Genomic DNA, 15892 nt, shown 5'->3' with positions numbered 1-15892 from the left:
ACATGATATGGCGGAGGTGGCGCAAAGAATATTTACCTACTCTGGCGATCCGTTCAAAGTGGAATAAAGAGCAAAGGAACTTAAAGGAAGGAGATCTTATCTTAATAAAGAATGATGATGCGCCACGGTCACACTGGCCCCTTGGACGGATTCTGAAGGCATTCCCTAGAAAGGACGGCAGAGTTCGTATAGCGGAAGTGAAAACCCCAAGCGGAATCCTGATGCGGCCTGCTGCAAAGTTATGTCTGCTGGAAGGATCTATTTAAAGAGGACAGTGCCGAACTGTTGTCGAACTGTTATTGAACTAAGACTATTCTTGTTTTCTCATAGAAAATTGTTGAGTTTTGTCGTTTGTAATTTAGGGCTCGCTAGGTTTTTCGTTTCGTCTTGTCGACTCACTGGGGGGAGGATGGAGCGGCCGCTGGCCAAGAGTATTGTACTAGTAGTTACCCAGGATTACTCGCGAGCTACGATCGAAGCACGAGGTCGAAATATGTCTGTCGAAATGTTGAAGTTATGTTATCTGGTTATCGAAGGCGATATTAAATGTTGTTTTTACTGGTCTAACCAACATGGCCGCAGCATTTTGTGAAGTACCAGCCACAAGCTTTGAGCAGTTTTGTTTTCTAGTTGGTGTCTGTTGGTGTCTGTTGGTGTTCCTCAAGGGTCAATTTTAGGGCCGCTATTGTTTACCATCTACATCAATGATCTACCTACCGTCCTTCGAAACAGTACTGTTACATTATTTGCTGATGATACGGCCCTTCACTGCTCTTCAGAATCAGCTATAAGTTTGCAGACTATGCTAAATGAAGATCTTGTCATACTAGCACAGTGGCTTCACGAACACAAACTAACATTAAATGTTTCGAAATCTAAATTTATGCTCATCGGTGGTCCGAAGAAGCTTACTTATTTCAGCGAAGTGGCCTTGTCAATCAATGACAGAAGGCTGGATCGAGTTAATTTTTTTAAGTATCTGGGTGTGATTATCAACGAGAACTTGACTTGGACAGATCATATAGAAAGCCTCCGTAGTAAGGTATTACAAAGGTTGGGCTTACTTCGAAGAATTAAGTGTTCTCTACCAAGAGATATCAGAGAACTTTTCGTTAAATCAACTATAATACCTCTGTTAGACTATGCGGATGTCACATGGGGAGACAAAGCCAATTTGACTCTTATGAAGAAAGTCCAAGTTCTGCAAAATTTAGCTGCCAAAATTGTGCTCGATATGCCAAGGCATTCATCTGCTACCGAGGCGCTCCAACAGCTTGGCTGGGATAATTTAATGGAAAGAAGAAGACTTCATAGATTAATTTTGTTTTTTAAGGCATTAAATGGCTTGATTGACTGGGATTTTAATTTTTATAGCTTTAAAGACATTCATAATTATAATACTCGTGGACGAAATGACATTTGTAGGCGCAAGTCATGTCGCTCCTGGGGCCAGAACCGTTTTATTAATCAAGCTGCTCACGAATGGAACATTTTACCCGACAAAGCAAAAAGCGCATTTGACATTTTAACTTTTAAAAGACATATTAGAAGTATTTGATAAGTTTTTTAATTTCTTATATTCATTTTTTAAAATTTAACTTTTTCATCTTCTATTTTTAATATTCACTTTTTAACCATTTTTATCATATTTGTTATTTATTTTATGCAGGGCCTCACTGAAAACCACCTTTTTGTGACGTGGGCTCCCTGCTAAAATATCTTTATTATTATTATGTTGTCAAGTTAACAACGTGCAAGTTTTCATGGGCCAGAATTCAGCCGGTTTTCACTGAACAGTCTACTTTTTTATCCTGCGTTGTACTAAAAGACCTAAATAACTTCAAGGACTCGTGTTAAATTCGGATTCCACTTGACATTTTCAGTTTGTGGATTTCTGAACTTTGATGGGTTCTGAACTTGATGGTTTGACAGCTGTTGACAGCTGATTTCTCAAACTCATTAATAATTCATGAATTGACCAGCCAATCAGGATACGCCAATTTGGTCAGGTGAGTGTGGTTTGAAAACCCGATGAAGCACTGGACAGAGGCCTTTCCACGATAGTTTGATGAAATATCAAACTCTAGAGTTTGATTAAACGTCAAACCTTTGTGATGCGGGGTTATCCTAATTTGTATACGTAATTGTACTAAATGCTGTCCAATTTGGAAATTATTTGATGAAAAAAATTCCGAGTGCAGCCAAAATTGGACGAGGCCGTAGGCCGAGTCCAATTTGGCTGTCAGAGGAATTCTTTGAATCTAATTATTTCCAAATTGGACAAGCATGTAGTCCGGTTACATATTAACTATATAGCTTGTAGTCAGTCAATCCAGCATAAACAATAACCTTATGTCCAGAGCGGGAAAAGCAATCAACAATAGTAGGCATAAGACAGCACATGCAACCCACTCAAAGCATTGTCTTCACAAATCAAACTTAAAAAAACAGTGCAATTTTATTCACCTGCGTTTGCGAAGCTTGCTACAAAGTGAGTGAAAACACTGCATCAATCAATGAAAGTCGTAAACACAGTCTCCGAAAAGCGTATCAACTTCCTGAATCTGACAAACTCCTTTCCACAACCTCGTTGGTACTTCATCGCCGTCTTTTCTTTTTCGAATTTCAGCAAAAAAACGACAAAAAATTGCATCTAGCTCATGGCGATGAATATCTGACAGATTTCTTGTTACCCTTCGCTGCACTTACGTTCACCTAAGTTTTGAACTATTGGAGGTGTTTTTCTCTTGGTTTTTGCTTCTTAGTGTAGCTAGCTCCTCTTCTGACAACGTAGAAAATTTTCCCTTTGTTGTTACTATTGCTGAAAAGCTCAAAACGAATAGAAAAACGTAATAAACTTGCCTCTGAATTCCGCAATTGTCGACTAACAATGCGACAAGTTTACAGGGCTGATGCTATGCTTTGTGCTAATTGGCTAATATCCGTCACATGTTGTTTTTTCTTCGATTTGATTGGCTGAGACAAAACTGTCCAATTTTTCTTAAATTGGACAGTTTGTGCATTTTACCTGAAAGTCCTAATTGAAACTATCCAAATTTAATCCCAAATTGGACAGTTCTCAGAAATTAAGGAAAAATAGCTGCGCTGACAACAAACAGGAAACAAAACTCATCATCTACGGCCTCGTGCTTTCATCAGTTTTCTCGTGTTTGGAAACCCCGATGAAACACTCGCACTCGTTTTTGAAATATTACGCCATATTTAACCAATAAAATTCTTTTAACCATTCTAACAAGTTTTGTGATTGGCTAATTGTTGCGTACTGTACTTTATCAGAGTACAGATGTACGCTGACGCCACTTCTATTCACGTGAAAAAGTTTGTTTTGAGAATTGCACGAATTCTTAATTATAAAACAAATAAAGAAGCCTCGACTCTGCGCTGTTCTGTTGTAAAGCACTTAGGAAGCGGCTAGAGCACTCAAGAAGTAGGGAGAAACACTCGCCTATCGGCTCACGTTTCACCCTACACTTCTTTCGTGCTGTAGCCGCTTCCTGCGTGCTTTACAACAGAACAGAGCACAGTCAAGGCTTCTTTATTTGTTAACTTACCAACTATTTGATTGCATTTCAACTGCAACATAATTTCATATCCGCGGACTTTCAAAATAAGCTATCGATCGGCGTGCAAGTTTCTTGCTTCCTTGGCCATCCTTTCCGTTGCATTGTGTGTAAATGTGAATTCGAGCACTGGCCTCGCTACAAAAATTCCTTCCAGAAAGGAAAACATATTCGTATTATCCTGATGTACATCCACAAGTTCGCATTACAACTCGGGAAACCATCCGCCATTTTGAACTTAATATAAACTTCATATAAAATTGTCAGGTTACCAAGTTGTTTACACTAATTGGCCATGTTTAAAACGAGCAGGGGACTGGGTATGAATATTTAATATCGATTGCACTGAAAAACTGGGCCCGTCATCGGAAAGAGCATCCAAAAATTAGTAACTCAACCAAATTTGAGAGTTATTGGTTTAAACGCAAAGGCATGGAACTCTTTTAAAAATCGTTAAAATAAGAGAGCTTAGTATGGCTGGATGGACAGCTGTCCCTCCAATCCATACTAAGCTCTCTTATTTTAGCAATTTCTAAAAGTGAACCATACCTATGCGTTTAAACCAATAACTCTCAAATTTGGTTGAGTTACTAATTTTTGGATGCTCTTTCAGATGACGGGCCCAGTTTTTCAGTGCAATCGGTATTGAATATTCGTACCCAGTCCCCTGCTCGTTTTGAACATGGCTAATTGCGTTCGACGAAGGAGAACGCATACTAATCGCGTCGTTTTTCCGAACTCAGTCACGTGGGTATCGCTGAAGCTGGGTGGTTTTGAGCTTTGGTCGCCATCTTGGTGTGGCTGGCTGGCTGGCTGACACGTGGCCTCGATCCCATGCGAAACAATATGGCGTCGATTTTGGAATCGTTCAAACTCGTTTTGCTTGAAGAAATGGTCGAAACGTGTAGCCGAAGTGAAAATAATACCGAAAATAATATGCAAAGCATAACAGGGTTTTATCCATGGCGGTAGAGTTTTAGTCAGCCACCGAACGTCGATAAAATAGTGGCCATTCGTGGAAAGATTCCGAAAGTTGTATGATGAGTATTTTTGCTTCACGCTAACACAATTAACAACAGCGGTGAAAAGATAACAGACTCAGAGCTTGTAATCCATACCATACTTTCGACTGTGTTTTCGTGTGTGCTTTCTTTGTTCCTTTGCCTTCGCTTATTTCGAATATTTTTGGCAGTTTTCTCCAAGGTAAGTGAAGTTGTAACTAATTTATTCGAAGTATTCGTAGCAAAATATATGACTAAAGCTTAAGCTTATTAAAAAATTAGAAAGCTGTGTAGTGGTTTACTCTCTAGGAAAGTTGTGTTAAGATGTGTCGACTCAGCTGCTATGCTTAACAGATTCAACTTCTCTCTGTATACAGACTTCTGAGACTCTATATAAATATACCAAATTCCCTTCGGCCACTAAGCATAAGCATCGACTAGATGAAAGCAAACTATTTCAAGTTAAATTACTGTTGAGTTACTTTTCAACCCCCAAAGTTTTTTTCAACACATCTATTGTATTTTAAGAAAACAAAAAAACTGTTCCTAATGGACTGGTATCAAAATGTTTGGAATGGCTACATTTCAGATTAAAAGTCCTTTGTTACTGTTAGTAATGTTACAAATAACTATACAAGCATTTTCCAGAGTAGCTACTAGATATACATTGTATTCTATTTGGATTCATTCAAGACCTTTAGCCACTTAGCTTGGCACAATCAAAAGGCTTTATTCTTCTTCTATGCTTTAGAAAGATAGGTCGATACAGGCAGATCAGGTTTCATCCGCTTGAGCATCCGCTCTTAGCACCTGAATTTATTGCTTTTTCCTACAAGTGTTTATTAAAATAATTTATGCGTCCAGCTGTTGTGAAGCTAGGAAATGACTTTCCGAATTACCGATTTCCCCAGGCAATCGACCGTGACCAGAACTGAAGAAAATTAACGTGTTAACTCTAAACGCAAACGTGTCTTTTAATAGGTAAGCTTTGCCGATAATCTTTTAAACAGGCGTGCTTCACAGCCATAAATGTGTGACCTTGCTTTGTCTAAAAGTTTAATGATTACACCTGTTCATTGATAAGTCCATTAACGCTGTTGATCAAGTGTGCTTAGTGTGCTTTTTAATAAACGAATCACGCTCTGATTGGTCCATACATGGCCGTGAACATTTTGGGTTTACAAAACACCTTAAGTCTCTTTCACGATCATGTATGGACCAATCAGAGCGTGATTCGTTTATTGAAAAGCACACTAAGCACACTTGATCAACAAGTTAAAGCTCCTAGTGATTGAAGAGAGTGTTTGAATTGTATTTTATATTGTATTTTATATTTCATAGCATCTTAAATGTTAATTGTTTTTTGGCTGCTCCGCACGCGTTCCAGGTTTTTTGTATATAAATAGGAACTATCGTGTAATTTGATTGGCTACTCAAGCGGTCCAGCTCATTTGTAACTCGTAATAGCTCATTTGTAAAAGCTTTGCCATTTCCACGTGTTGTGCGGTATAAGGCTAATTTCTCTCCTTCCTTTAATCCTTCGTCTCCTATTAATGAACATTTTGTGAATCCGCTTGTTAGTGCAAAACGCCTGCGCATATATTAAACAATTTTTCGCCGAAGGCGAAGTGAAGCTCGACGAAGTCGAGAAAAATATTGGTCGAGATTCAGTGACTCTCACGATCTGTCACTGAGTTTCTCAATTATCTTTTTTCTAGAGTTCTGAACGAAAACGTTCAGGAATTTGGATTTGAATACATATTAAAAGAGAAGTAAAGTTTTTAAAAATCGATTACTTATTACTTTAACCATTTTTCCAAATTTTTAATATTAACTTAAGCCTTCTACCAATTCTTTTTGTTATAGATCTTCTAAAAATTCCTAAAAAATATTAAAAAATTCGAAAGGAGTTTCCACTACAAAACGGCGGGGATATCCCGGGAAGCAAAAGCGCTTATGTGTTGCCGTCAGACTAGCTTGTTTTTCCCCAATGGGTTGGGCCTCGCTTTGAAAGTGATAACTTTCAATTTTTTTCACGAGCTACGAAAGCAGCAAAGATGAAAAAAGTACTCATACAAAAGTATGAAGGTAACAGAGGATTACGAAGAATTTTGTGTAAACGATGCTTGGGGTGAATTTTTAATTAGCATCCGACGTAATCATTATGGGATTTCGCGAGTTTCTTTTCACAACAGGAGAATCCACCGTAATAAAAAAAGATGGCCGCTGTACACAATACCTTGCGAACCTAATAAGCCAAAAAAAAAATAGAAAGCCATATTTTTTCTCGAAATTTGCCGGTGTACTAACGACATTGGGTATGCGTTGTTTGAAGTTTTTAGAATTTTTATGTGCGTTTCTATAAGCGTTTTTAGTTTTTTGTCCGCAAATATTTGCGGGTATATGGCCAGTCGCCATCTTTTCGCCTACCGTGGATTAGGAAGGTGCCGTTCGGTAAACTTCCCGTAATCTTGTCATCGCCTGGTTACGCTGTGTGCTAGAGGCTTTTTATGTGCGGTTTTCGATTGCGTGACGAGCCAAAAGAGGCTGCCGAGTAGATTTAAATAGTAAGCCAACATTAATTAACAGATGTCGATCACAGAAGAAATTCAAAAACCGATTACTGACAATCCTTTAATCGTTTGCTGTAAAGGTCAACCTGTCTGATAACGATTCTTAGTAGAAACTCAGCTGTGTTCTAATGGAAATCCGCGAATCTGATTGGTTCTCCCACTGATTTCTATTCGCCGATAGAAAACAGTCGCGCGCTCGCGTAGCTCTTTAAGCGGTAAATTTTCTTGATTTTTGTCTTCAAAGTGCACAATATTGTAGGTTTTGGACTGCAATCCTTTAGAGTTTCTACTAAAACAATTAGACTACTCGCCCTCGTTTTCTATGAGCGATAGTCAACTCGGCTGCGCCTCGTTGACTATTTGCTCATAGAAAACTTGGGCTCGTAGTCTAATTGTTAATTAGAAATTTTCAGCATGGTCTGAACCTATTCTGAGAAGTCAAAAATCCCGTCAAAGTTGTCTAATGTCGTCACGTCATTGGTCAGTATTCTAGTCTGGGTAAATACGATATCCAGTGACGAGGCAATGTTTTGTTGTTGGGAGGCGTTTTCAACCGCATTACGGTCGTTGTTTTCTGCTTTCAACTATGGATATAAAAACCTTGCTGCACAATCTCCACGAAGAAGTATCATGTTCTGTATGTATGACTCCGTTCACCAATCCAAAAATGCTGTCGTGTTTACACAGTTTCTGTCTTCACTGCCTCAAAGAAATTCAACGAACGAGTGGCCGCCACGACATCATTATTTGTCCGGAATGCCGAAGAGAAATAAAGATCACCAGTGGAGACCTCAACGATTTACCAACCAATTTTCGAATCAACAGTTTGCTTGATGTGCTGGCAATTAAAGAGTGTAACACTACTGAAGCCAAATGTGGAAATTGTGACAAGAAAAGCCCGCAGTGTTACTACTGCTTCCAGTGTCTTTCTTTCTGGTGTGATCATTGTATTGTCCACCATAATGGCGTCCGCATCAACAGAGGGCACAAGTTGTTAGCGCTCAAAGACTTTCAAGACGAAGACTTTGAGGACATTTTGAAGCGACCTGCATTTTGTCGAATTTCGGGCCACGGACAGAAGGAATTGGAATTTTACTGCAAGAGCTGTGAAGTCGCGATTTGCAGTTCTTGTGTTGCAACCAGTCACGACGGCCATGCCAAGGTGCTGTTGGAAGACGCTGCAAGTAAATGCAAGCTGCAAATGAAACGTTTTGTTGAATCCCAAAATCAAAAGATGCAACAGAAGAAGAACAACATCGCTAAACTTGACGAAAACTGCGACAAAATTAAAGTTCAGGTCGCCAGTGTGAAAAGGAACGCGCAAACGTTTGTTGACAACATTACTTCAGTTGTCGAAGCGAAGAAGGAAGAAATCTTCAACGAAGTCGAAAATCAAGGGAAGGAAACACTCCAGTGCCTGGGAATTCAAAAGAACAAGGTTGAGCAACAATTGAAATCAATAAAGACCTCAGTAGGAAGGACTGAAACAGTTTTAAAGCGAAACAGCAGCGCTGAATTAATTCAATTTAGTAAATCTTTGCATACATTAGTTCAGGAGGAAGTGGACCGAGGAAACCAGGTCGACCGAGACAATGGAGATCTTCCCGAGTTTGCTTATGTCGAAAATGAAAAAGTGTTGAACAGTTTGCTCAACGATGGAATTGGCTTCGTCAAAAGTGTCTCAAAGAAGACAGTACCGTGTCTATCAAGTGCTGAAGGTAATGGAATCAGAAATGCAACTGTTGGACTAAAAGCGGGGTTTGTTTTAACAACAAGAAACGCCGAGGGAACTCAGTGTCACAATGAATGTGACAAAATCGCGCTGGAGATAATCAATAGTGATGGCCAAGATTGCATGACAGAAATGCAGATTGAAAACCGCAAGGATGGTACCTACAGGATCAGCTATTTTGTCACAGAAGCTGGAAAACTGAATGTCTCTGTTAAAGTAAATGGAGACCATATCCGTGGAAGTCCCTTTGCCTTTCAAGCCAAGTATAGAGAGTACAAACCTGTGTTTTCTTTTGGAGAAGAGGGATCGTCTGCTGGAATGCTGAGCAAGCCTTGGGGAGTGGCAGTGAATAACCGCGATGAAATTGCAGTAACTGAGACTGGCAACGACAGGGTTCAAGTTTTTCGTAGTGATGGGACTCATCTGAAATGCTTTGGTGCATCGGGTAATGGAAAAGGCCAGTTTAGCTTTCCTGGTGGAATAGCTTTTGACCAAAACAATAACATTTTAGTTGCAGACAACAGCAGCCATCGGGTCCAGATTTTCACTGAGGAGGGCAAGTACTTGGATGAGTTTGGTGGAGAAGGAAGTCTCAATAGTCACTTGAATAACCCTTACGGTCTATGTATAGACAGTGACGGAAACATTATTGTTGCTGATTCAGGTAACCAAGTAGTTAAGATCCTTTCTTCTAGTAAACAATTTTTGCAAAGAATAGGCGGGATTGAGTTTCTCTCGTCTTTCTTTTACTGTGTTCGGTACATGCATTATTTTGTAGTATCAGATTTCTATGAGAATTGCGTCAAAGTGTTTGACCGAGACGGAACGTTTCAATTCAAGTTTGGAAATTTTGGGCGTGGCGACAGGCAGTTTAACAATCCCGGTTATTTAGCAGTTGACAAGGCAGGACACCTAATGGTCTGTGATGAAGGCAATCACCGAATCCAGGTGTTCAAGCTAAATGGAGAGTTTGTTGCAAGGTTTGGAAGTAAGGGCAGCGAGAAAGGAGAGTTTAACACCCCAAGCTCTGTAGCAGTTCTTAGTGATGGTCGGATAGTTGTATCTGATTATTATAATCATCGTATTCAGATTTTCGAGTGATAATATTAGGATTGACTTGTACGGGAGAAGTCTGTCAAAAGTCAGACAAAATCAAAAGTTACTCAGTTCAAAGAGACTATAAAATAATGTGCAACAAGTGATTTGTACTGTACAAAACTGCCTTTAAAATTCCAAAAACAATAAAACAAAGTAAAGAAACCAAAATAGTTGCTTTGAGAAGTCGACATCTCAAAAATGTCCGACGTAATCATTATGGGATTTCGCGAGTTTCTTTTCACAACAGGAGAATCCACCGTAATAAAAAAAGATGGCCGCTGTACACAATACCTTGCGAACCTAATAAGCCAAAAAAAAAAATAGAAAGCCATATTTTTCTCGAAATTTGCCGGTGTACTAACGACATTGGGTATGCGTTGTTTGAAGTTTTTAGAATTTTTATGTGCGTTTCTATAAGCGTTTTTAGTTTTTTGTCCGCAAATATTTGCGGGTATATGGCCAGTCGTTACTAGCAAGCGTACCTACTAGTTCAAGTTGCTACGAGTAAGATTCCGTAAACATTTAGAATGCTTTTACATAAATTGCATTTTGACTTAAAGAACCTCATTTGACAGTAAAGCATAAGACAGTTTTGTCTGCACGAGTGATAGACCACTCTTTATTTAGAATAATCAAAGTCAAGTGCTTTCTATAACACTTACCAGTTTTTTTCTCATTAAATTAAGTAGTAATAGCTGAAAAATGGGTATGTATAAGAAAGCGCGTGAACCATTGTAGACCTGCCACTATAATACTTGGCATGATATTGAGAATTGGCTGTACACAAATCATAAACCGTCAGAAGCTATAATTAATGTAGTCGCAAAGAGTTTATTTTACTTCAGTCTATGAAAATTCTAGTATCAAAATTTAAATAAACGAATAAACAAGAGAATCATGTATTTTACTACAAGAGCACAAGTAACCACATACGTGTAAAACTCGTTGTGATCTTTTTGTCAGATTCAACAACGATTATTACCAAGAGAAAGAGAAAATAAGTACAGTTAGTGTGAGCAATAATTTTAGAGTGACAACGCAATTCTGTATAAGTGCTAGCCTGCGAGCATTCTCTATTCTTGAACCAAACTTAAACAAAGCCATTGTAGACAAAAGAAGATCGAAAGGCAAGTATCGTGGGCTCGATGGGTGGGGTAGAAAGATATGTTTTTTCACCACCCACCCCTCCTCCTACGTCCCTTGGGCAAGATCCTTGCCGCTTGCTACGAACAATTTGAATCAAATGGCTAGAGACTGCTCGCAGCTTGTTTTAGTTTGAGAATCACCTGCTGTTTGTAACTTTGCTGTAAATGTTAGTTCAACCGGGAGTTCAAAATAATTTTTTTTGGTAACAAATAATTAAACTGTCATTTACGTATTTTATTTTGTTGTTTTGCTGACAAGCTTTTGCCCAATCAGAACCTGACCCAAAACTAATAGCAACTTTTCCCGCGCTTATTACTTACCACCGGTTGTCTGTTGTTCCGAGTTCGTTATCACGTTTTTCGGATAAACTAAATCGACTGGGAAGCCCCGCTTTGGTGAGATCGAAGCGGGGGTAGGGATGGGGGGAGGTTGCGCAACTGGCAGGGATCCTCACGCGTACGAACTCATTTAATCCCCGCGAGAGACATTGCGAACATACCAAACCGATGACGTAGTTGTTGCTCCCGCGCTAAAATAAAGCACCAAACAACAGCCAATCAGAGACACTACACATAACGGTCGGGAGAATAAGCACCAGTTGATGACGACACCCCGTCTCTGCGACTTGACTGATCTCGCGCGCATTAATTAAAATTCAAAATAGCCGCCATAAAATACGCGCGATAAAGGTAGGTTTATCGTTTATTCATATTCTAAACGGATGTGAGGGCTCCCTGTGCTTGATTTCGGGTAAAGAAGACAGAATTCGAAGGTGGAATCGCACGAGTCCATAGAAACACTGCAAATTGCAAGCTTAATCACAAGGATCTAAAATTTCTGATCCTTTTCTCATATTATTCTCACGATTAGCAGCGATTCGCTTCTGACTCCGCTTTTGGACGTTTGCGGCTCCTTCGCTACGCTAGTGAACTCAGCTGCGACTTAATCAATAATGGCCGTTTGAATAATTGCTACAACAGCAAAACCTTAAGCAAGAAAATCGTGATAATAAAACTCCCCGAACTATGTTTAGAGTGAAACGTGAATATACTGCAAGTAGGATTTAAACGATAAGTATGTGTTTTTATTGGGGAAAAGCTAGGTTATCGTAGGAGGTTAGTTATTGATGACTTTATGCATATCAGTTGTGTTTCAGAGGTACTTGATTTTTGTGTGTCGCTTGTTGCGATCTTTCCGTTACATAGATCGTTACATTATATTGGTCCCATATGGAGCTAGGGTTTAAAGCAACCTTCGGGTTCGCCTCTGGAATAAACGGCAAGATCTATTATCTTATGTGAGACCCTTTATACGCCTGGCTATGCCATGCTGATGAGTCCTAACAAGGACGAAACAACTTTCCGTGGCTGCCACTCCACGGGTTAAAGGCTGTGCGCATGCGTACAGGTCCTGGCCAGACCGTGGAGATGTGTCGTGTAACCTTTGCATTTAATGGTTTATTTTGGGTACAAAAAAATTATAATAACATGGCGTTAGGCCAATACGAAATAAACATTCAGCAGTAATGTATAGGCGAAAAGTAACGAAAAAACACTTAAACCCTGGTTATTCCCAAGACATCATCTGACAAAAACTCGATCAAATGCTTGTTGATCATCATGTGGATGATGCATGGGGGCCGTTGAGAAATCGTGCTCGCTGGATCCTTTTCACAACTTTCCTGAGGGTTTTTATTTTTTTTTTTAATTAGCAGAAACAGACGCAGGCGAAATTTACTCTCTTTTGTTCGAACTTATAGCCGCAATTTCGGTCAATATAAATAATATGTCGCTTGAGACCCACAAAACGGCGGCGTATTCTTTGATAATTCTGTAGATCTCTCTCTTTTTTTTAATTTCATTAGCACCTTCCTTATACCCTATTGTACAATATAAGAGATTAATTTTTGCTTCATTGTACCCTGGAACGATTCTGAAGGGAGCAATTAAAATCCTATACTTGAAATTTCACCTGTTTCTTGGAAAAGTGTTTTTTCGGCTTTGCTTTATAGATTTCTGCTAAAATGACACAGTTTAACGTTGTTTCAACGAGATGATCTATGAATTCCAACTGAAATAATGATGAGAATCTTCATACCGCAAACGGCTGTTATTTATTCAAAAAACGTACCATTTTCTTGAACTGAAGTAACGGCGGAAATTAAGACTGATTACAATACGGAAAAGATAATATTGAAATATTAGCTTTTTGTGGTTCAAGAAATTCAGATGACGTTTTTGAGTAGTCATTAAATGCAACAAAACTTATGAAGATTAAAAAAAATCAACGATTGTTGTCACATTGTTATTTTCATACCATTTTTCACAAGCATGTTGCTGAGAACATTGTTTGATTTTGCAGAAAGGATTGAGCATATTGTTTTCTAACGAAACCGTTCATAAAAACATCCGGCGATTCCCCGAGCAAACTCTACGGGGTCTTTTGAACCAAACAAGTTTATTTTTAATGGTAAACGTTTTTGGAGAAGCTGGCTAACAGTGACATATAAACAGCAAATTTAAACGCGATCATTACCGAGCATTTCTGAGATAATTACTTAGCCACGAACACGGCGGCAACATTCGAGAAGATCCGTCAAAGATTACAAGCTAACTAGCTAACTTTTAAACTTCAAAACGCTGTAAATGTCTAATTATATATAAAGCCACTCAACGGAATTCACAGGAGAAGAAGGAAGCAAAAATGATGTCTGTGGAAACTGCTTTAACTACCGCATTTATGGTGATTGTTTCTGTCGTCGGAACCGCGGGAAATTCACTGGTAATTCTAGCTATTCTGTACAAACGAAGATTGAGAAATATCCCCAACTATTTCATCTTGGATTTAGCTGTGTGCGATTTGCTAACCGTCTCCCTGGCTGTTCCATTGCGACTGGTGGAAGGTTTTCAACCAGGATCAATCCCTTGCAGTATAGTGATAGCGGTGACTATTCTCTTCGACGGCTTGTCCAGAATAAACATTATCTTTATCAGCCTTGATAAACTGCTAGCAGTGAAATTTCCTTTTGCGTATAGTGCGTACATGACCCAAACAACTGTTGCTATTTTTATAACAGCCGGCTGGATTATCATGGCAGTCTTTGCGATGTTACCCGTTTTGGGCGTGGGGTTAGCCCCAGCAGAAGTCCTTCGTCACAATCAAGGATTGTGCTTTTTCTCCACAAACCTATCCAAGGCGTATCTGCTTGCTTTTCTGGTCGGTTTTTGCTTAATGCCGTTGCTTTTAGCCACACCAATCAACTGCTTTCTCCTCAAGGCCAGCCACAGACAGATGAGGGTCATCCACATACAACATTTACAGGTGGAGAGCACATACTATTCCCAAGGGGCAAGTGTCATCAGCTTTGCCGACAGGGATCAGCCAGCGAAAATTCTACATCATAACAGAACATTTGCCTTAAAACAGAGGCGAATTGTGCGAATGGTTATAATCTTAGTTGGTTTGTTTATCATCTTGGTCGTACCAATTACGATTATCGATCTTATCGGCGCGTTTGGAGGGTCTAACGTACCCCCCATCGTCGCTAAAATAGCTGTATGTATGATTTATACTAACGCAACTATTAACGTTTTTGTCTACGCGGGATTCAACGGGGAATTTCGAAAAACTTTTAGTGAAATATTTCGCGCAGGAAGAGCACGATTTGCGAGAGTCATGCCTTGTTTGTGATCGGCGTCAATATTTACATTGTGTTTTTTAACACTTGTTAGTACTGTGGCGAAGATTACAAGCAAAGAAAAACTGAAAGTTGTTTATCTGACTTTGATAAAATTTAATTAAAACAAATAGCTGACATGTATCTAAATATTGAGAAAATTATCGTGAAAAAAATCTCCCTTAACCCCAGCTCCACCTCAATTTCAATCAGCACGTAATTTAACGAGTCATGAGCAAAGTTTTATTTGTCGCATGTATTAATCTTCTAGCCTGCGTAGCAGGCTCCGTAGTTTCGAGCGTGCGTAGTTTTCCTCGCGCGGCCTTCTCGCGATCGCACACTCTTTTAAACGTGCTAAAAAACGTAAACAGACGCCTGACCCAATTGACAATCTCCCATACACTATAAGCCTGGGAAGGTTTCATACCCAAAATGTTATATTAAAGATATAAAAAGAAGAATAAACTATTTATAAACTTGATGAATTTGTTTAATGATTGCGGGTATCAACCGCTCCGTGTCGCGCCCTGAAGGAATACAGTTGGCAAAAAAAAAAAAAAAAAAAAAAAAAAAAAAAAAACTTCCGCTGTCGCAGAGCTACAGTGTCGAGTACGCCAAGTGTGCCCGGTGCAGCGATTGCGATTTACGCCGATCGCCGCGATCGGCGTATAAAATCGCCGATATCTAGCATGTCAGATATCGGCGATTTTATTCGCCGATCGCTGGCGATCAAATTCGCCGCAATCTGCGAATAAAATCGCCCAGTGTATCGCTGGCTTACATTGTAACATATGTATGTTATTTAGCCTCGGCATTTTTTTTAAAAAACAGTAATTATATGTGTTAATCATGTGGAAATAAGCAATCATAATCACAGCGAAGACATAGACTTCATGATCAACAACACCGGAAACTAATCACCGGAAAATTTTGTACCATTTTTCCATTTCTTACGTTTTTTTTAGTCTCCCATAAGGAAAAACAATGATGATTTTGGCAAAAAAGTTATCACTATTCGTCAGAAAATAAAATGGATACATTTGTTTGACCAGGAGCCATTACTAGCAATGGGCTCCGGCAGGAGG

General features: G+C 39.3%; 2 protein-coding genes across 2 annotated transcripts; both read left to right on the top strand.

Moving 5' to 3' along the window:
• The first annotated feature begins 7264 nt into the window (after positions 1–7264).
• On the top strand, positions 7265–10211 carry LOC144649140 (E3 ubiquitin-protein ligase TRIM71-like). Its single transcript, XM_078508595.1, has one exon. It carries the CDS (start codon positions 7742–7744, stop codon positions 9986–9988), a length of 2247 nt encoding a protein of 748 aa, XP_078364721.1. The 5' UTR covers positions 7265–7741; the 3' UTR covers positions 9989–10211.
• Positions 10212–13293: 3082 nt separating this feature from the next.
• On the top strand, positions 13294–15725 carry LOC144651278 (adenosine receptor A2a-like). Its single transcript, XM_078511211.1, has one exon. The coding sequence runs from the start codon at positions 13835–13837 to the stop codon at positions 14819–14821; it is 987 nt and encodes a 328-aa protein (XP_078367337.1). The 5' UTR covers positions 13294–13834; the 3' UTR covers positions 14822–15725.
• The last annotated feature ends 167 nt before the right edge of the window (positions 15726–15892 follow it).

The sequence above is a fragment of the Oculina patagonica genome, chromosome 4 (genome assembly GCF_052425735.1).
Source record: "Oculina patagonica isolate OP01 chromosome 4, crgOcupat, whole genome shotgun sequence".
Lineage (NCBI taxonomy): Eukaryota > Metazoa > Cnidaria > Anthozoa > Scleractinia > Oculinidae > Oculina > Oculina patagonica.
This window is presented reverse-complemented; position numbering and strand designations above follow the sequence as displayed.

Coding starts and splice junctions, on each gene's coding strand:
- LOC144651278 (XM_078511211.1), top strand. CDS start 13,835: ATGATGTCTGTGGAAACTGCTTTAACTACCGCATTTATGGTGATTGTT.
- LOC144649140 (XM_078508595.1), top strand. CDS start 7,742: ATGGATATAAAAACCTTGCTGCACAATCTCCACGAAGAAGTATCATGT.